Consider the following 24,154-nt stretch of genomic DNA (forward strand, 5'->3'; position numbering starts at 1 on the left):
TCTTCTCTAGCATGAATTGTACAGGCAGGTTTGGTTTTTTTAGCAAGTCTGCCTGTTTAAGTTTCAAGGGATATACACACTGGCATCACATTTTTTGCAGGCCCTGTCCCTAGATTTCTAAGATCTCATCTTTATCACCTAAAGCAAAACAATACCAAAATCAAGTCCAGTCTCTCCCAACCTCCTTTACAGTGAAGCACAGAAAACATTTAGTTACTTCATCCTTACTTAACTACTTCCATAATTAAAAGTATGAGTGTAAAAGTGATGCAAATATGTCTTCAACATTGATTTTTTTCTGGTGATTAAAAGAAAAAATCCGTCTCTCATCCTAAGGAACATTTAAAAAGCTTCCTGTAATTTAAATGTGCTGTAAAGGCTAATATCACTTATAATTTATTTAACTAGTGTTATAAATTAAGGAAAACTATTAATGGATGGATTTACACAATCTCCTCCCAAAGATTAAGGGCACAGAGAGGGTAGCCTTGCCAATGGCCATGGTGTTTTGCTCCAACCCCATAGCAGAAAGGCAGGTGAGGAAGTGCTCGTTGAAAACTTATAGAAGAGACCTAATCTGTGTGATGGGGACTGAAGGGCACCTCAGCTGTGGGACTGCCAAGGCCAAGGTAGTGCAGGTGCCAGCAAGCATCTTCATTTCCCCCCACCGCCTCTGAAAGCCCTTTACAGCAGTCCTGTGTGGATTCCCCGAGGGTGTAAAATAGAAATTCAAACAAGTAACTCTTAAAAAGATTTCAGATGAAGAATATAAGCAGTCTTTTAGTTGTAACAACGCATATACATCTCAAAACTGGTGAAAAATCCATGTCCCCCATTGGAATCACTTTGGTATCTGATAGATACCTTATTATTTCAGTGCAGATAGTTACTGGTACATAAAATTCAGACACCTTTATTTCTGTCTTGAGAAATTCACTGGAACCTGTAGACATTAATATGCTACAGTAAAAATTAATCTACTTTCAGTATATTTCTTCACTCCACCCTAATGAAAATATTTTTTAAGGCACAAAAGGCTTTTCGTGCTTTAAGAGCTCTGTAACAGCAAAGGTACTAGCCTTGAGCTCGCTCCTAATGACCAATACTAAAGCACCACATTTCTGCCCCTAACTGACTTGACCTTCTTGGTCCTTATCCTACAGCTACAACTCCAGCATCACACATTAGGGAAAGAGTTACTTGGATTTGATCCCTCAAATGCTAAGCCTATGTACTTCAGTAATTTAAACACTGTGACAGAAAGGGGTTGACACACAAAATGGAAACTAAATGGATGGAATTGGATAGCAAAAAAAAAAAAAAAAGAAAAAAAGACCACCGATAAAACTATTTGAAGTTCTCTACTACATCATTTTTAAATGGGTAGGACCATTTTTTTGATACTTCAGAAACCTTTGAAAGACCCTGCAACACACAGATGGCAAGCTACCAAAATACTAGGCTCTATTACATTCTAGCATATGTAATTACTGTGGCAACAGCCAAGAATGACTGTAATAGATATTCGTTCTCAGATTCTCGGAACAAGCTAACATACTGCATCTCTGGCAAATTTAGCAGTTCGCTGCAAACCTTCAACTGTGACAAGATACATGAGAAACTTACCACTACCCCATTCCAAAGAGCTTTCTTTACATAAATATTCTCTATATATTTATATATATACACATACATGTACATACAAATACACATCTTCCTATAGATGTCAGTTAGAGATTTATCTAACTTTAAATTATCTCTCTAACCATGTATTAGTTAAAAAAAAAAAAAAGAAACCAGAATCCTAGTCTTCTCTGGTTGATATCTCCACTCTTATTAGCATCTTCCTATAAAGCAATGTGAAACCCTCAGTTTTTAAAATACATCCCCAAACAGGCTGGGCTAAATCATCTATGAAGGCCCTTCCAGCCTGAAAAGTTGTATGAGATAATCTCATGGAATGCTTAAGAATATCCATGTGATTAAGGACTATAGGGTCACATCCATGATTTCTCAGGTTTCAAGTAATACAGGGCCAGAGATGCCAGTTTTACTTCATCAAATACCCCTACACAAAGTTAAAGTATGTGGTGATTTGTGGTTTCATTTTTTTAAACTAAAGACAATGTGTGATCCACACTCACAGCTCAGAATAAGAGAACAGACTCATAACTGAGGAACATCTACAGCACTCTGCAGAAAAGAAGCAGCAGCAGCATGCCACAGTATAGAAAAAGAGCACACATTTAGTGTAACAAAGATGAAGAAAGCCAAGCACCAGGTTACTTTGGTATCAAGGAAGGTACGGTGTCACCTGAAATACAGCCAGCGGCTTTCACTCATCTCTTCCACCGATGGAACATGGTCACCAACTCTGGTACAGTACAAGAATGCAATGTGAGTAACAAAATGCTCATGAGATGTGTGCTTTACAGAGCTCTTTAGCAAAACAAAGCAAACCAACATAAAAACCCCCAAAACTACCCAATCAAATAAGACAAAACATACTTGAACAACAATGGCAGAGCAGTAACAAAGTGGCAAAACAAAAATTAACAGCAGCAAGTTATGATTGACATATCGAATAATATTCTTCCTTGGTTCAGATTCCAGACGGCAAAACACCATGATGGTAAAACACAATGGCAGACTACTTCCCCCAGAAAACTAGATTCAATAGCTCTCAACTGAGCTGCTGCACAGAGACAGATCCCATCTAAGACAATTCCTACCACTTCAGACCTGCATATGGTCTGAAAGAGAAAGGGTCATCAGAAAAAGTATGGGAAGCTATGCATATATGAGAGGGGTCACCAATACTACCTAGTCTCAGAGCAGTCCAAACCAGCTGGTAATAAGCTCTAAATCACTCTGTCGGTTTAACTAAAAATTAACTAACAACTTTTAACATAATTAATCTCTAGTCATAGCACAGTGTGTTTTTACTCCTTGCTTTGCCTTTCTCTATTGGGGTGGGGGACTTTAGGTACAAATGAAAGCATATTTGGGTTCTAGTATTTTCCACACAAGTTCCTTATCAGCTTGTGGGGCTTTTCCTCTCCGTCTCATCTCCCCCCATTTTTCCATGAAAGCATGCATCATGAACTTTGCTTATGTGAAATAAAAGCCTGTATGATCAGAGGCCTCACTTTACAAAAAGCACACCCTGATTGCAGGCTGACATCTTGACAAACCAAATATTTAAGGCTACAGCTTGTGATACGATGAGCATGTACTCATGTAATCCTTGAATGTCGAGGCAAATACCAGACTTTCAGTAGATTTATTTTGGATTCCAGGTTCAATAGCTCTTCTCCCATACCAACATACACTCCAGGTCAGAGCACTCTGCTCCAAAAGGCCAACTCTGAGATGGCTCCATATGCACAGCAAAAACTAAAATTAAAAACTGCCCAATAACTTCCCTTCTACGACTTCTTTCTCTTTGCTGTATCTTTGCCAGGTTAGTATACTAAAGTTTTTCCAGATGTCTGTAATAAGTGCAGTGTTTTCAGAAAATTTTAGCTGATTTCAAAGAGTTCAGCTGTTTTTCAGAAGGTGACTGAGGAAGAACTCCCATCACCATGTCAAAAAAAAAATAAAATAAAACCCAATCACTAAAAAACCCTGGAATTAAGAAAAGTTGTTTCAGGTTGTTTGTAGGATGCCTTTGGGTATCTGTTTACTTCACCTAACCAAGACAATGACTCCTGAAACTGTCTCTTGGTATTTCTTGATCTAACCAAGATAATGACTCCTAAAACTTCTGTCTGAGGCTTGCCAGAGCTTTGCAGTTAACCCAAGTCCTACAGCATTTGGGCCTTCCCCACATTTTTTTTCTCTGGTGTGAATTGCTGTGTTTCAGCCCACAAGAATAAAGATGAGGAAACATCTCCCATGCTTAGTTCCAGACTTCCAGAGGAAAAGACAATCTCTTTCCTACAAAGCAAAAAGGCTCAGAAGGATGAGGCTGGAGGTTTGGAAGCTGCACTGCACTGCCATTAAAGGAGATTTAAGATTGATGATGAAAAACTAGAGATTGGGAAAGAAGCAGGAAGACTGGAAAAACAGTCCAGAATAAGAGATGGGCAAGGAAAAAGCTCACAACAGAGGGCAAGGGACAACACCTGTGCCTGTGAATCTACCTTTAAAAACAGCAGAGAGTGGCTAGAAGGCACTGAAGTATCTAAGTTATAGAATAATAGAAACAGGCTGCAAAACAGGAGGATGTAACTTCCTATCAGACATCCCCCACACCAGTCTGGAATATAGCATGAGGCTGGATCACAGCACCAACACTGAGGCATGGTATTTAAGAGATGCACATTTTATTGTTGATCCACTCTGGGAAAGATAGAGTACAACCTGAGACTTCCACCAAGCTGACAGTTTTACCACTATCCCAGATAATTAGGTAGTTCACATAGTAACTGTGAGAGAGTGTTTCCAGATTTCTTTTTCAGTTTGCTCTTTTAAAGAAAAAAAATAGAAATAAATTTAAATTTAAGAGCTTTAAATAGAAAGCTCTTAGAAATATTGGACATGCAAAGTCAGACATAAGGCAGTAAAATATCTAAGTTGACATTGTCTATACAAACTTTAGCTTTTATGGTAAGAAGATACCGAAATTATTTTAAATTGTAAGGAATAATGCTTTGAGACTGAGAAAAAAGATTGCTAAGTACAACTGAAATTATTTAATTAAAATAAACACTAACTTCCTTGTTTTCAGCAGATTATGAAGGAGAAGAAGGCATTAATCTATGTGTTGCTTCATTCAACATGAAAAAAAGCAGTCATTAGCCTCTAATGAAAAATGGAAACCACATTGTTTTGCAATACAAATGCTAGGAGTTCCCTTTTCCCCCCATGACAGATGAGTGAAACAAGAAGTCAGCTATTTTTTAGAAAAGAGGGATTTTGCCAGTGGTTTTGGTTTACAGGGCTCTCAAGTTTGCTGAAACTGTTAAAGCTTCAGTCAGGAAATTGTTTCTGCCTTTAGGTCTCAAAGGATGAGACTATATTTTTAATATCCAAATCATGCTTTAGTTTCTAAGGAAAAAAAATCTACTACTAGGAAAGTATAACTGTTTACCACCCAAATGCTTGGGTACGTCTCAGTGATAGAGAGCCAAGAAATTCAAACATGACATCAAGACCTTAATTGCAGTTTCTGGTGTTAATTTTTAATTTGCTCAGCATCAAGTGGCAGAAATCAAAAGCATCTGAAGATTCCCTAAGTTTTTTACTAAGATTTTGCTGTCATGACCTCAGTTTTCTGAGCAGTTAAGCAGAAAACTGAAGTTTAGTCTCTGCTGCAAACCATAGGTCCTTTTCTTAGCTGTACATTAAAGCCTGACCAGTGGGCCCTGGGTATACTGGGCTTGTCCAAACACTTGAGACATTCAGAACAGCAAGAGAAGGCAGAGGATGTTTTTGCCTATTTCCTCCCTATGCTGCTTTTTACTTTAATAAAACTTGATTTTCGTGTTAGCCTCTCTACCCCTTACCTGCTTTTAACGCTGCATATCATGGGAGAGAAGGGGCAAACAGAAAGTAAAGAACAGAGCATGCATCCCAATTGCTGCACAACTAGTGGTGTGGTCAGAAACATGTCCCTCTGCCTCAAAGCCACAGCAAAGCAATTCTGGATCCTTGTGTAGGTGTTACATCTTGCATGCATGCAGCTGCTTCCCCATGAACATGGTGGTATCAAGCCAGGCTGAAAGTCTTGGCTAGAGTCGGCTCTCTGGTACTGTTTACTTAAATTGAGCAGGCACAACCATAAATAAGACCCTTTGGTCTTGATGTCTGTCTCAGCTCCTCTGACTTGCCCAGTACAACAGATATGTGCCTGCCTTTCCCAGGGAAGGAGCTCAGCCCATCCCAGTCCACAGGAACTCTTGAAGGGGCCACCCAGAAAACCCACTGACAAGCAGAACAGTATCCACAACATGACAGTAATGTCACTCTGCCATGCTGTGACTAGGCAAGATAAACCAGAGTAAAGGTTCAGTGAGTTTGAGTGACTCTTCATTAAAGCAGGTCCTTGTCTTCCATCTACATCCACACTGCAGCCAGGCCAACTACTTCAGGAGGACTTTGTAATGGCTGACTAGCTCTCAGTCCTTCATTCCACAAAGGCCAAAGTCAACCAGAATACAACCAGTATGAACTTCACACCAGAACTGGACTTTTAGGAGTCTCCACAAATCCTGACATTGAAGTTCAACATACAAATGACGTTAGGTTCCTACATCCTTTCACTTTATCTAAGAAGCAAACCACCTTTTATCTTTTAATCTCTTTTCTGCTAAATAATTCTGTATGTGACCACTACTTATTTCCAGTTTCTGGCAATCTAACCTAATGGGCAAGTGCCAAGGCTCAGAAAGCATCCCAGGGACAAGTTACCTCCTGTGCAGCCTCAGGACTGCACCAGCACTACATACTGTGCTGCTGAGTGAGGCACTGGCAGAGCATCTTATCTTCATCTCCTCCTGTCTACCTCTTCCACTGGGTATAAAGGGATGGAAAAGAGAAGAGTAGCATAATTCTAAAATTCAGCTGGAAACTAATTTGTCCCTCTTTTAAATTTGCAGTGTCAGACAGGACTTCTTGTTTTCCAACAGAAAGGTTTCTAGCACAAAAGGGTACTTCACCAGCACCAAGTTTCTAATGCTCGATCAGCTGTACACGGCCGCCACCTCCTGGCACAAAGCTGATTTTACAAAGCCCCTGAAAGTGCAGACTCCATCACTGGCAGGGCAGTGCCTATCGAGCCAGCTGTAGGCACATCTGTGCAGTTCTCTAAAACGCTTTCTGCGTAGAGCTCCCTTGTTATATACATGTCATTAACTTCCCTGTTAAGGGAAGGACAATTTATTTTTTGTCAACTATGACAAACAAATGACAATTGAAGTTACTGCTTATTAGCAAGGGTAGCTAAATCTCAAAAAAAAAGCCCCCTAAAAACCCCCACCCCCACCAGACCCCAAACCTAAAGCTAACCACTCAAATCTATGGTTTGGCGAACTGCCTTTTGGCAGCTCAAGCTGCCAGCACTTATGATGAGGGCTGTTAGAGTAAGCTTTGTTTACCTGGTTGCATCTATGCTTAGGAAAATGCTTTGGAATCAACTCAAGCGGAGATCAGACAAGGAATATCCTCACATCAGCCATCACAGAGGCTGCAGACTGATCCTGGCAGACGTTGCTCATGCACTGTAAGCAGACCACAAGCAGCACTCTTACCTGTGTACTGCTGGCCAGAACTCATCTCCTGCTCCTTATACCGCTCACCCTGGAGAGTCCGTGCACACTGACAGCTACACAGACACTGCACCTCCCCTCCTTCCTTAGTACAGTTGCTTCTTATATACCATCATCAGACAGATGCCTCCTGTTGTCAGAGGTGCCAAATGGAAGGCTGCACATGACACCTATTCCAGGTACCTTTTTAGAAAGTCGTTACACAGCTCTCATGTGGGAAAACAAATCAGTCAGGCTGGGCTTAGAAGTATCATTAGGATGTGATATCTCACAATCATTAATGACACAACTGCACTGACACTGGGTGACCTCTAGAGAGCCTGACTACATAAAGTGTTGCTTCTTTCTGGTGTGCTAGCCAAGCATTTGGAACTCACATTTAAAGGACAGATATGGATTAATTTGGCACCAAAAAAAAAAAAAAGCTGATTTCCCAATGTTTGCTGTCAGTCAGAGCTGATAATGCAAATCATGGCTGAAATGTCTGTGTCCAACTAGAAGCATACTACTTTCTATGAGAACAGTTCACAAGCATTTCTGGGAGTTCTTTTTTTTTTTTTTTTCTGACCTAGAAAGCACTTGCTACCTATTGCCACAAGCAGTTCACTGAAGTTTGCCAAATGCAGAACCAGTCCCTAAGAATGATTAGTTCTTCTAAAGACTGAAACTGGTTTGACATAGGATGTTTTTTCCTATCCTATACAAATTCTGGTTAGCAAAATTAGAAAGCAAGAAAAAGAAAACTTTCAAGTGCTAAAGAACACATATAGTTTACATATTAAAAAATGCACTGAAGGGTTTATACAGCCTATATTATTTTAATTCCACTCTATTTATCTGTGCCTCCCCAACTGCCAAAAATTTCAGAATTACAATATATGTCGTCTTTAACAATGATTGATTCATGATTCTCTAGCACATCTGTCGATAAATATTCTCCAACATGAAAGTACTTGCAGCCCCAAGGTACTAAGTAATAACCAGGATTTGTAGTCAAACCTCCGTAATCGTGCAACTTACCTTTTTCACAGATCTCCTCAAAACAGGAGGAAACACTCCCAGAAGACTAGCAGAATCCTATTTATCCCAGCTGCTTAGATAACATCAGGTTTGTTTGGATCGTATTTAAAGCACATTCAGTTTAGCACCATCCACTAAAGACTCCGTTGAACTTAAAAACCATAATAGGGCCATTACCAAGAACCAAAAGACAGGGAACTCTCTTAGTATAACATGAAGAGAAGTTTATATGGGACTAGATTAATTTTTTCTTTCCAATATAGGGCTGCTTTATCAGGCAACACTATTCCATGGGCTGACAAGGACCTAGATAACCACTCAATACATCAGGCTTTAGGCTGAATCCCAGCAGCATCAGTACATTTTCTTCACCACCCTGCACAATCACCTTCCTCCATAAAATATCACGCTCTAAATACCTACACATATATATGTACCTAGATATTTATAGATATATCTAAAATATCATGTTCCAAACACCTCTAGCAAGCATCAAACAAGTTCTGCAGAACTATGCCAAATTAACACAGCTGCCTCTAGATAACCCAAGTCTCCCCAGCACACAGTTGCATACCAACCTGATGTTCAGCCATGACAGCATAGGAGTTGTACCTCCACCGACAATCCACACAGTGAAAAAGACGATGAGGAGAGTTGTTGAGAACATCATTTGATGTGAGTAGGTAGCAGTATCTCGTATAGCCAGAGCAAATGCCATGGCTCCCCTGAGACCTATCGGAAAAAAATGAAATAACAGAGCTTAGAAGTGCAATTGTGCTTGTTGGTAACGCAGCAACTTCCCTTGCTCTATCCCTGCCACACAAGCATAAAGTGACAGACAGAAAGCACTGGGCTCCAGCAGGTTTTGATTTCCTCAGATTCCCTGATAAATTATGCCCTGGCATGATTTACAGCATAATTTGCCCTCCCGGTTTTCTGTAACTTAGAGAATCCACAAGAGCTAAGAAAATGTGTAAATATTCCCAGAAACCACTGGAAAGGAACGGAGAAACAAACAAGTTGTGGACAACAGCAAAATATATTGTGGAAGTCAAGCAGCATCCTGAATACAGATAAAAATGCACAATTTCCCAGTTGAATTCATAATTGAATAGTGAATTCTTGATATGAAATTTTTATCACTGGAAAAATATTCTAGTTAATAAGATGTTCACAGACAGACTACATGTTCCCCCTCTTCCATGCATCCCAGGGGAAACTTCACTAGCAAGAACAAGCCATGGCATTTGGCCATGTGCAGACTTCTTAGGTAGGGAAATCATGGAATGGTTATGGTTGGAAGGAACCTCTAGAGATCATCTGGTCCACCTCCCCTGGTCAAGCAACCCCTGCTCAACCTGCAGTAAGTTGCACAGGACCACATCTAGATGTCTTTTGAATCTCTCCATGGATGGAGATGCTACAACCTGGCTCGGCAACCTGTGCCAATGCTTGGACATAGTAAAAGGTGTTTCCTGATGTTCAGAGGGAATCTCTATGCCATATGGGCACAGAGTTTGTGCCCATTACCTCTGTCCTATCACTGGGCACCACTGGAAATAGCCTGGCTTTGTCCTCTTTACTCCCTCTTGTATGCAGAGGATTCTCTGGAACTTTTTGAGGATGAACATGTTTAGACACACACTCCATAATTTGCTCTAGATGATAAACTTGAACAGTTGCCCGTGTGACGGAAATTGTAAGGGAGTTTAAGTCAAATACCTTTCTTTCTCCAACTAAGTGGGAGAGGGCATCCATAAATACACTTCTGTTTTCTCAGCAAGTGTCTGTTTCTGCTCAACATTTCATCTCAGCCAGAAATAACCTTCTAGAAGAGATACATCCCAGCTCCCCCATCCCCTCAGATGCACTTCAAATGAAAATGCTCTATTCCCAACATGAGGTACTGTTTGCCACAAGCAAAAAGCATTTCAAGATGTCGCTCATGCCAGACATGATACACTTTCTGTAAAGGTTGAAAGACACATGATGGCATGCTGCAACAATCAGTAAGCCTTCCATTTAGGATGAATGAAAGTGGGTTATAAAAGGAGAAGGTAGCACTATCAATTTCTTGTGAGTTAAAAATAAATCTTTTTCCATTACCAAGCATTTTACCAAGCTCTTACCTGAGAACATCATCATGTGCTGAAAGCTCCAGCTGATCTTATGCCTTCTGCCCAAATTCAACAAAAAGGAGAGAGGGTAGATGTGTGCAGCTCTTCCCAAAAAGATTGCAATCTGTTCACAGCTGAGGGTTAAGGATTTCTTTTTCCTGAGGCATGCACTCTTGGGTACCTGGCTTTAACCTGAAGCTTTTGGTTTTGTGAGAGGTTTAGATCATGATAGCAAGTGTTCTTGTTATATCTACATATCTAAAGCAGACTTTCACCAGTTACGTGAATACAGAACCCATTGCACAGAATACATATTTTAGCTAATATAGCCAAGTTTTTAAATGGAGAGCTGCCCTCCTCACAAAGGTAGAAAATCACTCAAGAGGCAACAGAGGTTAAATGCAGTGGTAGAAAAAGATGTGGAAAACATAATAAAAGATAAGCGGGTAGGAAAAGAAAGTAACAAATACTGAAAACAAAACCAAGACAGATAGCATAACCTGAGAGAACATGGAAGGCCACACCAAAGGTGAAAAATAGCAATGCTTAGTACACCAGACACAACTATTCTGTTCATGTCCTTATTCAATGTAGGGCTCTGGAGCATTTTTTTAGGTCAGAAAAATGGACGCGAGGTGACACAGGAGAAAATTTATTACTATTTCAGAAAAAAGTAAATGGGCAAAGGAAAAAAAAGACAAATGTGATAAACCCTGAGAAGCAGTATAGCAATGAGAGAAAACAATAGAAAGGAGGAGAGAAAATAAGTGTATCCCAGATTATGGGATGTCTACGCTTTCACTGGGTTTTATCTCTATTGCCAATAGCCCTACTCCTACAGCAGGCTGATCTCTGCCTCTGGGATGTTGCTCAAATACAATCTATTCACACACAATCCTTTCTATATACTTGAAGTTTGCTTGCTTTCTCAAGGGACCCTTGGAAGTGAAGAGAAAAATGCATCCTTTTCTAGGCCTCCCAAGTTGAAATACAAAAGCAACACAAGCAGTGTTGGCTGTCAATGACCAAATGACACAGTAAAGCATATTAATTTATTTATCTAGTGAAATTTTATGACTTCTAACACTACTCAGGTACAGAACAACAACTGTGTGGTACAGAGGCCTTAGGGCTTTGATGTAAGGCATAACCAAAGATTGTTCTCAAAATTATTGTTTCTGCAAGACATCAGGAAAACTCAGGCCAGCCATCATTCTCTGTTTGGTAAAGCCAACAGACATCACAAGTTTTCAAGCACATAAGACAATAGAGAAACCTCACACAAAGTGAAAAAGGATACAAAAGCTCCAATAATGAAAACTGGGCTGAATATGTGTTTCTGGAAAGTAAACAGTGCTAAACCCATGTAAGAAAATATGAAGTTCTCAGCCAGGAAGTGCAATACCTCGAAGAGCTAGGGAGAAAAGAGTCACGTGTTAAAGGTCAAGTAAAAAAAGATGCTGTAAAAGCAATAGTACATGGACTATTACAGCAATACACTGTACAAAAGGTAAAAGACATCCTTGCCTGCTTAGTGCGACTTCTTGATTCAACTGACAAGTTATTGTATGTATAATGTGCCTGGGTAATTCCGCAGAAGAGGACAGCCACCACACCTGTGAACAGAGTCACATGTGAAAATCAGCCTGTTTACTGGGAGTTCATCACATTTTCTCTTCCCAAGTTCCATTAAATTTATACATCATCCTTAACCTTGAGATTTTATGAACCTTATTTTCATGTGAGTGAGATTCCAGGTTAGGGAGGTGGTGTTTGAACCAAACAATTGCTCTTAAAAGCCTTTGTTACAGTGAGCTGCACCTTCAACGACATTGAACAGAAAGTAAAAAAAAAAAAAAAGCCTTAAGCACAAACAGCATTTTTCTCATTGAAAAGTTTTAATGAGAAAGCAAAAGAATGGCTGCTGAGATGGACAGTACTTCTGTCTCCGTGTGCTTGAATCCCAACTCACCAGTAAATCCACAAGCTTCTGCAAGCAAGAAAGTGCTCCAGGACATCAAGAAGAAGAGTGCCGTTTCCAGCAGGGGGAAGCAGTGCAACTTGGTAAACTTCGTTACGTTAAGTCATTTGTTAAGGGATCAAAAAAATACTTTGGCTTCTCTCTACCCAGTACTTATGGAAAACACTTTTATGTGCTAACAACCAATGCTAGTTGGACATCCCCCCTCCTTTAATGCTGAAAAACATGAATTCCAACACATCAAGGCAACTTCAGAATCAAGGTATCCCCTTGCAGCAATTAGTTCTGGATATTTTTGCTGCATATCCATGGCATAAGGTGTGGCTCCACCTCTTAAAGGCAATATTATCTTACTCCATGTTCCCCTTTGAAGTGCTAGCAAGGAAGGGATATATACCTGGTGTTCCTTTTAGACTGTGTGTGTCTTGGTTTTTCGGGGGATTGGTGAGGGAATGATGTTTGGTTCCCCCTGCAAAGCCTAATAAATAGCCCCCCTGTCATCTCTAAATAAAGCATAAAATAAATTCAGAATTTAATTCACGGGGCTGTTCTTGACTACAGCAACCCTAAGATGAAGTAGATTTATGAGAATTTTTCTGCTCAGATTTGTTAACAAGTCTTTTCCAGCAAGCACGGCTACTTCAGTACTTTTGAGGCAAAACAAAAATACTGCCTACAAAATGTATTATCTCTCCTTATGCTGATGTGTTTTAGAGGAAAAGCCAGCTCAGAGAAGCTCGATCTTTCAATGGAAAGAAAAAAGTTCATCTTGCAGAAGAGAGCGAAACTTGAGCAACATCAAAACACACACTGAATTAACAATTCAGACAGATACTGAAGAAGTAGAACAGATCTCAGTAGTGTTAAATTTAGCTCTTCACATACTACAAAATTTTTTTTCACGTATTTATAGAATTATTTTTGGTGTTTTTTTCCTCAGCACTAACCCTGCAGCAGGTAAACAAGGAACAGCACACTGTATCTGACTTGCAGACAGCTATGCACAACCCTTATCTGAAAGCTGACAAGTAGCATAATCTTCTCTGAAATCTAAGTGGGAGGACAGCAAAAGCAATTGAAACAGGAAGGTGGTAGCACTCTCCCCTGCTCATATAAAGGCAATCAGTACCTCAATGGACTCATCAAGGCTGCACCATTATACACCAATGCTCTCCATGCATAACACAGCTGGCAGCGTTTCAATGGGAACCTGGTTAGGATGAAGCAGTTCTGAGGACAAACATCGACTCTCCACACACACCTACTTCTTACTGACATTCTCTGCACTCCTGGAGAAGGGCAAACATACACTCCAGACGCATCTTCAGCTGTGAACTTACTTTGTCAGAAGTTTGCCCTCCAACCAAAAGCCCAAAGCATCATTAAAGAAAAAGTATTCTCCATGGCAGTTGACATTACATCAAATGTAAAACTCAGCTTTTTAAACAGCTGTTAACTCTCCACAGAAGCCACCTCTAAAAGTTTTGAACTCAGCTGAATTTCTGCCCCCCCCCCACTCTCCTGAAACAGACTCATTTTCTAAGATCATGCTTCTGAAGCAGCAACATCCACCACAGCAACATTTAGAATGCTCAGATAATCCCAGTGCCTGGGTCAAGAGGTATTCATGGATGCTTAAGGAAACTCAATAGCCACAGTCACTCCATGGGAGAGGAAGAGGTTGAACCTTGTTTCCACTAAAGTTTGGCATGGGCCCTTGTCAGAACTAATTTCTCATTTGCAGTCTTTTCTGGCAGCTTTGTAAATCAAACTGTTTATTCCCCTTGCTGTTATTGTAAACAACAATACCAAAACATTCCATTAAATCTGGAATTAAAACCTGTACTCATCATTTTGGAGGAAAGGCAAGAAAATAAAATATTTTATTATTTTATATAATTGACCAAATTGAAGTGTTAATTTGAAAGTAAATTATTATTCCTTTTTTCTTATCTTTTTTCTTTATTCCTTAGACACAGCCTTCTGTTTCACTTCTTTTCAAATAGGCAGATTCTGCAATTAAAAAAAAAATGGTACAATACTTAAACTGTTTTAAAAGTAACCACAGACAGCTTGCTGAAAGCCAGAACAAGTGCTTGTATATTATCTGCATCATTTGGAAAATAAGTGTTTTGTCTATTTTCGAAGGACAATGCATGACTGCATGAAAACCCTTACTCGGGGAAGTATAGTTACAGGTACTTCACAGTTATGGGAATAACAGTCTATTGACTGTTATTCATAATTTAGGGTTCTAATCAGCTATGAAGCACAAAATGCAAATTTACAGTTTGCTTCTACAGTATTGTATGACATTAAGGACGTTTCCGAAAGAAAATAAATACATGAAGTCGTATAATTTTAAGCAACCCACTCCCCCCAAAAACACAAACAAAACAAACAAATAAACAAAAACCCATCAAAAATTGGAAAATGGAAAAACAAACAAACAAACAAACCACACAACACACAAAATGCTACCACAGAGGCTTTGTTCTGAACAGCCTCCCCTCTCACAGCCTCACATCAACCTCCTGAGCACAAGCATTAGAAACAGCAAGGACCAATTGCTGCTTCAGAAGCATGATTTTGCAAAGTAGATCCGAATGCATTTCAGTCAGCAAGCCAAAAACTACAGCAACTGCATTTGAGCAGCTAGAACTATGAATAGCTGGTTGCCTAAAAGCCAGATGAAGAATCATGAAAGCATCAACAGCACAGCTTCCCCTTTATACTTAAAGGGATTCCATTATGCAGATGTCAGACAAATCTACACAGTGTGTATATAACAAAATACAGTTGAGACATTATTGCTTAATATGAAAAGTCACAGGGTCATGATTATTGGTTAAAACATCACATTTTAGCCCTTTCAAGTCAGTGTTCAGAAGTCTAGGCAGATCAAAGCAGTCTGGGATACGTATAGAGACAGTTATATTGACCAGTCTGAAAGCAAAGACCCTTAATTTTTTTCCTGAAGAAGAGTCATGATTTCTGGAGGAGGCCAGGCTGAAGATCTACTGCCTGAGCCTAAAACAAAACCCACATAAATTGCTTGCTGAGCACCTCAGAGATCTAACCAAACAGCAGCAGTAAGCTTCAAGAGAACAGAACAGATCATGCAAAACGCATCATGTTACGAAGTTTACTCTCATGTAGATACAATCTTATCCAGGGCATATGACATCAGATTTCTGGCAGAAAGTTTAAATGCAGGACTCATATAATGCTGTGGGGTCAGAAATGACTATTACAGATTTTGCTGAAGACAGAATCAAGGACCAGTTATTATATGTTACTCAAGCCTAATAAGAAAAACTAGTTTATTTAATTTCATAAAAAGAAACTAAACATGGACTAGACAGACATGCCTGTTTAAGGCCTCCCTTTAGCTTCCAGTGTGCAGCAACATCACTAAATCTTCTAGCGTGGCCACTGTTATACTGGAAAAAGTTGATTTCTATGGGTACCTGTAATGTCTTTCCATAGAAAAAAAGTCACATGAATACTGATCACATCTTCACACTCAGGATAAAACAAGCTAGAGTCGATTTTGCTATAACTGTAAACAGAAAAACCCTGATAATACCCACATATGCCATATCAGCTAGAAGAGCTAAATGTTAAAAAGGATATCAGAGCTGTCACAACCCCTGTCACTGCTCCCATCATGAAAGAACCACTGAATATTCCCAGGAAAACACCAACGGACTTGAAAAATGCTGCTGCATCAAAAGCATGAGTATTTTCACCTGTTGGCTGGTAGGCAACTATAGATCTAGAAAGAGAGTAACATAATGAGAACTTAAAAGTGGCATCAGAAAAGTTTAATTCTGTAAGAACACCACCTGAGCAACAGAGACAATCCCATACTGAAGGCATGTACGTATGCATTAGGGATCTTGGAAAACATTTGCAATAGTTATTAATTCAGTTCAAGACAATCCATTTAAATTTAAAATGACATTTCTCAGAAAAAGCATTTATTTTAGACAAATACCAAAAGCAACTAAGTAATTTCAGAGTAGAAATTCACGGAGTTACTTACGAAGATAATACAATGGCAACAGCGTCATTCAACACGCTCTCCCCAAACAGAAGGGCATAGAGATCAACATCAGCATGCAGCTCATTAAATATTGCTAGCACGGTAACTACAGAAAGAAAGGAGAAAAACAACACTGGCTGACTTGAGGAACGACAGCGTGAGTGGACAGAGCAGCCTTTCCAGTTTGTCTATAAGCAACAAAATGCAGGAATTGAAGTACAGAATCAAAATTAAACTGGGAAACAGACTAGTCATGTTTATCTATGGGTAAGCAATTTCACCATGAGTCTTAGGGCAGCTCTGTTAGGAGGTGGCTCTGTTGTCCTCCCATCTGCACAGTGTTTATAGGAAGGCCCCCATGATTAACGGGCATAGGGCAGACAAAGCACTTCTACCAAAGCCCTGGTATTATTTTAGAACATGCCACATATAAGATAATCAACAAAATGTTGTGCAGCTCTTGTTACTTTCAAAAACTCCATTGATTGTTGACATAGGTTTATTATTTCAGCCATAGTAAAATAGTGCTAATAATCCTAAGTGTACCCCAAGGTATACACTATGCCATAGGAGCGTGCATTTGCACAGGATTTGAAAAGGGCAAGACTGCTAAATATTTGTAACCATCCTTTCAAGAAAATTCAGTCTGAGATGAAAGACCATGATCTTGAAGATGTTCCCATATACAAGCTTCAAAAATCACATAGTGATTTTTTGCATAAATTGTGTGCAACCACCAGCTGTTCAGAGCTCAGCTCAGTCACAGGAGTTACTTCCCATTTTCACACTAATTACCACTGAGCACCTCAAATAAGCTGTTTTAAATGTCAAGCTTCATACTTTACCACTCCCTACCCTGGCCCCTGACATACACCAGCCCTACAAACTGACCAGTCATCTGTGTGAGCCTGCTGGACCCTGAAGAATGACCACACTATTTGGGCAATAGCTCAAATTACTTGGCCAGAAGAGCGTTTTTCTGCTTAAACTTGTAAAACATGAAGTTCATTTGAAAGAGAAGAAAAATCTCCCACGTAAAGAGTCTAAAAGCCTCAAATATTGTTCTTAAATTACCTAGCCCCAAGCAACAGAGCTGAAGAAGGAAGTCCTTCTATCCAGACATGTAATAATTTCATCTATTTGCAGTCTAAAACTTGATGCACACTATACATCCCCTCCCAAAACAACAGCAAACAAACAAAAAAAGCCCCAACCCTCGCCCTCCCCAAAACCCCACAAGAAAACCTGCGAAAAAACCTACTAGGGTGGGGGGGAAAGATTATTTAAAGTATTTGAACAGGAGAGTTACATTTTTCTCCAAATAAAACATGGTGTTATGCCAGTTCAGCACCAAATCAACAGAGAACAGCTTTTAAAACACTTAGAATTTGCATGCATTTCAGAGAAGAGGCTCAGAGATATTAATATGACATAACTGAAATTAAAGTCCTGTTAATATGTAGCCAAAAATCCTAGCAATAGGGTTATTTTGGAAGGTTATTAAAAAATGTTCATCAAGCTACCTGGATCAGTGGCAGATATTATCGCTCCAAAGAGGAGGCAGTCTGTATAGTAGAATTTATCAGAGAGCTGACCCACCAACTTCATTAGTTTCACAACCCCATACATAAGATTCCTGAAGAGAAAGAGGATAAAACGGTCCAAGTCAAACAAGTTGGTGCATTTCAGACAGGCAAAGGAAAAGCACAAGCAACAACAGTATATCAAGCAGATTTGGTTATGCTACAGCTCTGTGGGACACTGCCACAGTGTAATGCTAAGCTCTCAACATGCATTTTCCTCTTTACCCTATGAACCGAGTCAAGCAATACAGTATCCAGAAGATATTATTTAAAACCAGTAAACAAAGCATGAAATCTGTTCACACAACTAGCACAGAGAGTCTACAGGATGCTTCCATTTGCCACCAAAGGGAACATTTCCCTGCTCAAAATTCCCTTCAGTATTGTTTTTCCCAACACAGTACATAGACCAAAAGCTCTCAGCTAAGAATAGCCTTCAAATTATTTCTCTAGTGAAATTCTTGGAAAGACAAACCAAGGTCACCAATGCAATTCAGGATTTCTGTATTTCAGAATATCCATATACAAGACACAGTAATATTATCTTAATATCTTCCAGAAGATATTGTATGCAGGCAAACCAATGTGACTAGCTATCTTAAACTAAATGTGTGTGTACATATAGACATAAAATATACCTATGCATGCAGAGAGAGAAAGAGAGAGCACTTTATCAACTTAAACTTTAGCATAGAAAGGAACTGATATCAGAGTTCACTTACCCAATAATAAAACAAGAGACTGCTGTTCCTAAAAAGGCGTAAGCCAAAATGGACCCCAAATTCCTGAAAAAGTGCCTCTGCATAGGAAAAGAGGTTTATATACCCACTTTAAAAAAATTATAGCACCTGTTAAAAAACATATAGTACACTACTTCACTTGCATACACAGAAACATTTCAATTACTGCAATGTACATTCTATCTAACTTCAATAAATGGAATAAACTAGCTCTGAACCATGTATTAAATCCTACATGTAACTTATTGACAGAAGCTTTCCACACAGATTTTTTCTTAAGAGATGTAAGAGTTAGCTGTAAAAACCAGCACAGATTTGTGGTATCTTCAAGCAAGATCAGAATCTGGGCCCTTCTGTCATTCAGTGTCTGGCACATCCCCACCAGAATTCAGGGTTAGGTCCACTTTTCAGCATAATTTACTGCATTTTGGATATTTGAGAAGGATCAAAACCATTCATAGCAGAATATCTTTTACTGTAAATGAAACTGACATTAATCTCTGGCTAAATTCAAAGGAAAACAGATCAGCAAGATTAAATAGACATTTAACACATTTATACTAAAAAATACATGTATTTTCTCTTAAAACAATATGGCCTAATCATCTACGGAGGAAAAAATTTTTTTCTTCCTGCCCTAAAAAAAAAATAAATGCTTGAAATAGAGACTGCAATCCTGAAAATATCGTTAATCTCACATTAAAAAAAAAAAAAGTCCATTCTCCACAGAAATTATTACACTTACTTTCTTTAGGCTATAACCAGCATGAAAAATAATCGGAGGCAACAGAATGTTGAAAAAAACTTCTGGGTCAAATGTTACCTACAAAATAAAATATGAAATTTCAATTAGAAACAGACGTACACAAATCATTAGGTCTTTTTCCTCTTTCACTTTCTCACAATTACTATTTTTGGTCGTTGAAATAGATAAGTTGACTCTCTAAAACACTGGTCATCTCTATATATATACAGCAGCAAAAGCTGCAGCTCTTGTTGGTAAACAGCATCTAGGAAAAACATCCATTACATCCATCCTCAACGATAATCTGGCAGCAATCCCAAACACAGTCCTCTTTTTTAAATTAAACATTTCTAGTAGAAATGATGCTGGAGAAGATCTCTCTTATTGCAACACATGATTTTCATGTGCAAACTAAATTTTTTTTTTAGCTTATGTTTTTTTTGAAAGTTGAACCACTGTACAGTTATTTTAAGCCAAACAAGTCAGATACAAGACTGGTTTTCAGGAATTTGGATCATTCATCACTTGCTTGTATTTCAGTAGAAGTTCCAGATATCCATGAAAGTCTACACTACACTTAGGAAAAAACTCAACATTTAAAATCCAAACAAGACCCACACACATGAAACTAACTTAATTCTCTTCACCCTCTGCCTAAGCACAGGTTAGAAGACAAACAAAACAAGTGTATGCTGCCAGAATAGGATTCATTCCAGCTAATTTAAATATCCATAGCAGACAGGTACGTACAAACAGACAACTAAACTTTCTTCATAGTTAGCAGAACAAAGTATTTTTAGATTATAAACCTTAAAGTCTCAATCCCATACTTCAAAGTCTAACTTTTATATATATAAAAGATGCTTAATTCTTGACACTGAATAAAAAGCCAAATAGGACATCTGAATAACAGTTGATAGGTGAATTTCACTTCCAACACCAGACTGCCTCATTTGGTAGATTATAGGGATAAAAGCAGTTATTATTTCCTGACAATAAACAGATTTTAAAACCCTAGGAAAAAGAACAATAAGAACCAATCAGTTTTCACTAATTTTCATTTTCCTTATATTGTGTTTATACGAGGCAGCATCAGGCTTTTTTTGTTCAGCTGGTCTTTGTGAATTCTATAAATGTTAGAAACATACATTAAGTCTTCAAACCAAGGGCTTTAGGAAAGCACTACATACATGCAATGGAGCACAGTTTGCCAGCAGCAATATAATACAGAAGGTGCTCTTGAATTAGGCGTTGAAGCACCGTTACCATCAGCAATACTGACACTTGACACTAGCCAACAATCCAATGGGATGGAGAAAGGAAGATGAAGGAGAAACACTCAGCCAAGCACAAGAAATGGTGTAGCCTCACCTTTCTCAACATGTCATTTTGCTCCACGTTGTGGATCTTCCCAGGGCTTATTTCCCCTTTGAGTGTGTACTCAAAGAACTTCCCGCTGACGTTGACCAGCAGGGTTGTGAACGGCCTGTCCTCCTGCGAGCAGCTGAACGGCTTGTCATGGCCACTGCTGGAGGGAGTCCCGTACCTCAAGATCACCCCAACTATGAGTCCTGGAAGAGAGTTAAAAATCCATTAGGCTGATTCACTACTTTCTGTACCTTTCCTGGTTTCAAATAACATCCAAGGTATAATGCATGAGCCTTAGTACGTACATGCATCATAAACATGTTGCAGTGAATTGTGACTACTGGTTTCCTGCAGAGGAAGAGAGGATCTGAGCACATCAAAACTATCAATGAATTTATAAAATCTGGTATCTGCCAGAAGGGACAAACAAAAGGCTCCATTTCAAGTTTTGTCTTCCTCACCCTCAAAGTGTAAACCTGTAGTTGCATGAGAGGCTAAACACTAGGACACCTCAAATACATATCACCTGCTTTAGGACAGAACCGAGCATACACACCACTGCCAGAAAACAATGAGTTCTGTAAACACGTGACAGTAACTGAGATGAAATGGTGATGTTTGCCCTATTATTTCACAGCTGCAGCAAGGATGCAGCTTTTTAGCCTGACAATTCTAAGCCAGTAAACAATGCTTCTTGCACAATCTCCTGTGTAGTCCGCAAACTCTGAAACTAAAAGTCGGATGACATGCACGAAGAAGCCATTTGCAATCATTTTCCACTTTTCACATAAGCAAAAATAAGGTATAAATGAGCAATCATAACAGATCCAGGATTCTGTAGCCAGCTGAGATAAATCCAACCAGAAAATGACATCAATAATGGATACATCAAACACAGTGACAAAAATAATTTGTAACCTAATGGAAGGGCCGTGCTAGGAGGCTAGAGAAGCACCAAGTTTTAATTGTTCCTTTTACAATGTTCTAAGAAAAGAACAAGACTCCAGTTCTGCAAAGAGAACATATAAGAACAATCAGAGTGGTTTTGATCTGGCAAGTAAACAAATTGATACCCACTTACTAAATGCTCCCCTGTTGCCTTAGGGTGATCTGCAATTTAATCCTTTTTCCAGACAACTACAAGATGAAGATGAATGTCTGATGCTTTTGTTGACAAATCAGTAATCAATGCTGCTTTTGCTCTTTGTGACCCTCACTCTGAATCCATAGATCTGTTTCCCTGGGTAGTAAATGAAGCCGACAGGTAATAACCAGAGAATAAATGAGGCAAAACGAAGGCAATTCTACCACACACCACATAAACCCCAAGCAGATATTATGACATAGTGTAAAGCGTGACCAAACTGTACCCCAAAAAGCCAACCAAAAGAACACACCTCGTTCTCTTCAGGTTCATGGTGAAAAAACAGTTTTAATGCAAGCGAAGCTACAGCAGGTAGCAGCTGTGACACTAGTGAGCAGTTCACCTCCAGCCCTTGTTCTCTGTGATCAAGACGACATAGCAGCAACAAGATCATTCCAAAGTAACGAGAAGATTAAGTTTTATTTAGAAAAGAGAAGTACACACTCAAAGAGAATACAGGGGAAGAAACCCCCTTAGCAAGAGAAATCTACTCACTGAAATTTCAGATGCTGACAGTTTAAATATAGAGTTTTATACAAGCATTCTCCTAACACCACTGGAGCATTTTACAGCTACACATGACAGATGTGGCAGAAACACAGCTCTGCAAAGTGACAGGTTATGGCCAGTCACCTCCAAGCCACTTGCTTTATGAGTTATGGTTACAGACATCATTACCAACCCAGCCAAGCAAGCAGTCTAAGCTTTCTGCTGCTCTCCCCCAACTCACAGCTAGAAAGAGCTAGGCTCATAGAATACATCAGCAAGACTGTCTGTGTTAAAAACTGATCTAACCAACATCAGTCAGAAATCCTGCAGTAAATCAGAAGGCAGAATGAAAGCTGTACAGATGAGCTTATACGTAGCAGTGGCACAAAGCCAAATCTATATTGCTACTAAGCTGAGAATAGAAAGGAAAACACTGATAGATGTAATAGCTTCTTAGGCTCAGAGACTGTCCTTAGTGAATTCATTGCAAAAGCAGATGGGAAACCCCATTGCTATTGTATTAGTAAGAGGCACTGGAGAGCAGGAGGTGATTGCACTATACAACTGGATATAATCCACTTTTACACTTCCTCCACAATAAAATATACCAGTTATGTGCCAATTATATCCATAATTGATATTTAGCATTTGAAGCTAAACATTCTTTAACTCCCAGAGTCCCATGGCCCAGTAACACAGCCACAGGGAATTTGCATACACATCCTGCTGATAAAACACCAAACTGGATGAGCTTTGCACTGAGCATCACAGTTCAGGAACATGCGATCCCTGCTGCCAGGCTGCTATCTTGCAGCAGGATGCACATGGACCAGGGTGTCCACTGTCTAGGCAAGAGGCTGTCACAAACAGTCAAGTGGCTAAAGCTACCCACAGCTCAGTCATTAAAGGAAATAGGCATGAAAAGAGAAGAGGCCCAAAGAGGTCCTTCCCTGTCAACTACATTTCAACCTGAAGGAGACTCAGCAGAGATCTTACTGCTGGTTGCAGCTGTCCACTGGGCACACAGAGAAGAGAAGGACAGAATTTTCTGGAAAGTGCACAGCGATTAAGACTAAAGGCAACAAACTTGTTGCAATGCAGGTGAAAAAAGTTAAGCAATGTTTGTTTTTTAAACAACTAAGTGGCTGAGCACCAGAACAGGCTGTCACAAAGGTTGTGTAATCTCCTTCCATGCATAGAGCCAAAACTCCTGTGAGTATGGCCCTGAGACTCAAGTTGTGGGGGCCTGCTGTGAGCAGAGGGCTGGACAAGACTACCTTCAGAGGTCCTTTTCAGCCTAGATTACCCTGCAATTCCTAGTCTTTCACATGACCATTTGGACCTCCCAGACAGGTCTTTTATGCTTAAAAAATTTCTTTAAAATCAACCGAATTGCTTCCTGGGTCAGCTTTGGGGTTTTCTGTCACTTTGGAGTTGTGTTATTATTTTGTTTAAATGAGAAACTGCACTTCTGACTCTCTAAGTCAGAGAAGAAGAAATGGCAATATTACAATCTCATCATAAAAGTCGAAGAGACGCAACAGACTAGGAAGGGACTGCTTTTACTTCCTCAATTCACCCTGACTTGCCTTAGGTCAAAATTCACCCTATGGAAAGAAGGCAGATGGACTGACCAGGAGATATTCAA

The 24,154-nt window shown here is 39.4% G+C and overlaps 1 protein-coding gene across 3 annotated transcripts in view; it reads right to left on the reverse strand.

Moving 5' to 3' along the window:
• SLC9A7 (solute carrier family 9 member A7) overlaps positions 1–24,154 on the reverse strand; it is a 73,180-nt gene that overhangs the window by 21,714 nt on the left and 27,312 nt on the right. For 2 of the 3 annotated variants that reach the window (XR_001875380.1, XM_017818437.1), the window contains exons 2-13: positions 20,877–21,076; positions 19,506–19,583; positions 18,743–18,819; positions 17,961–18,073; positions 16,438–16,543; positions 16,026–16,167; positions 12,381–12,486; positions 11,936–12,024; positions 11,709–11,822; positions 10,421–10,532; positions 8,870–9,023; positions 2,315–2,374 (exon numbers count right to left, since the gene is read on the reverse strand). Coding sequence is in view for 2 of the 3 variants with exons in the window: in XM_017818437.1 (XP_017673926.1) it covers positions 2,315–2,374; positions 8,870–9,023; positions 10,421–10,532; positions 11,709–11,822; positions 11,936–12,024; positions 12,381–12,486; positions 16,026–16,167; positions 16,438–16,543; positions 17,961–18,073; positions 18,743–18,819; positions 19,506–19,583; positions 20,877–21,076 (1,351 nt within the window). In the remaining variant the exon portion in view is untranslated. The remainder of the gene's footprint in view (positions 1–2,314; positions 2,375–8,869; positions 9,024–10,420; positions 10,533–11,708; positions 11,823–11,935; positions 12,025–12,380; positions 12,487–16,025; positions 16,168–16,437; positions 16,544–17,960; positions 18,074–18,742; positions 18,820–19,505; positions 19,584–20,876; positions 21,077–24,154) is intronic. The other variant, XM_017818438.1, reaches the window with a different exon arrangement.

Source organism: Lepidothrix coronata, unplaced genomic scaffold (genome assembly GCF_001604755.1).
Source record: "Lepidothrix coronata isolate B3197 unplaced genomic scaffold, Lepidothrix_coronata-1.0 Scaffold68, whole genome shotgun sequence".
Classification (NCBI taxonomy): Eukaryota; Metazoa; Chordata; class Aves; order Passeriformes; family Pipridae; genus Lepidothrix; species Lepidothrix coronata.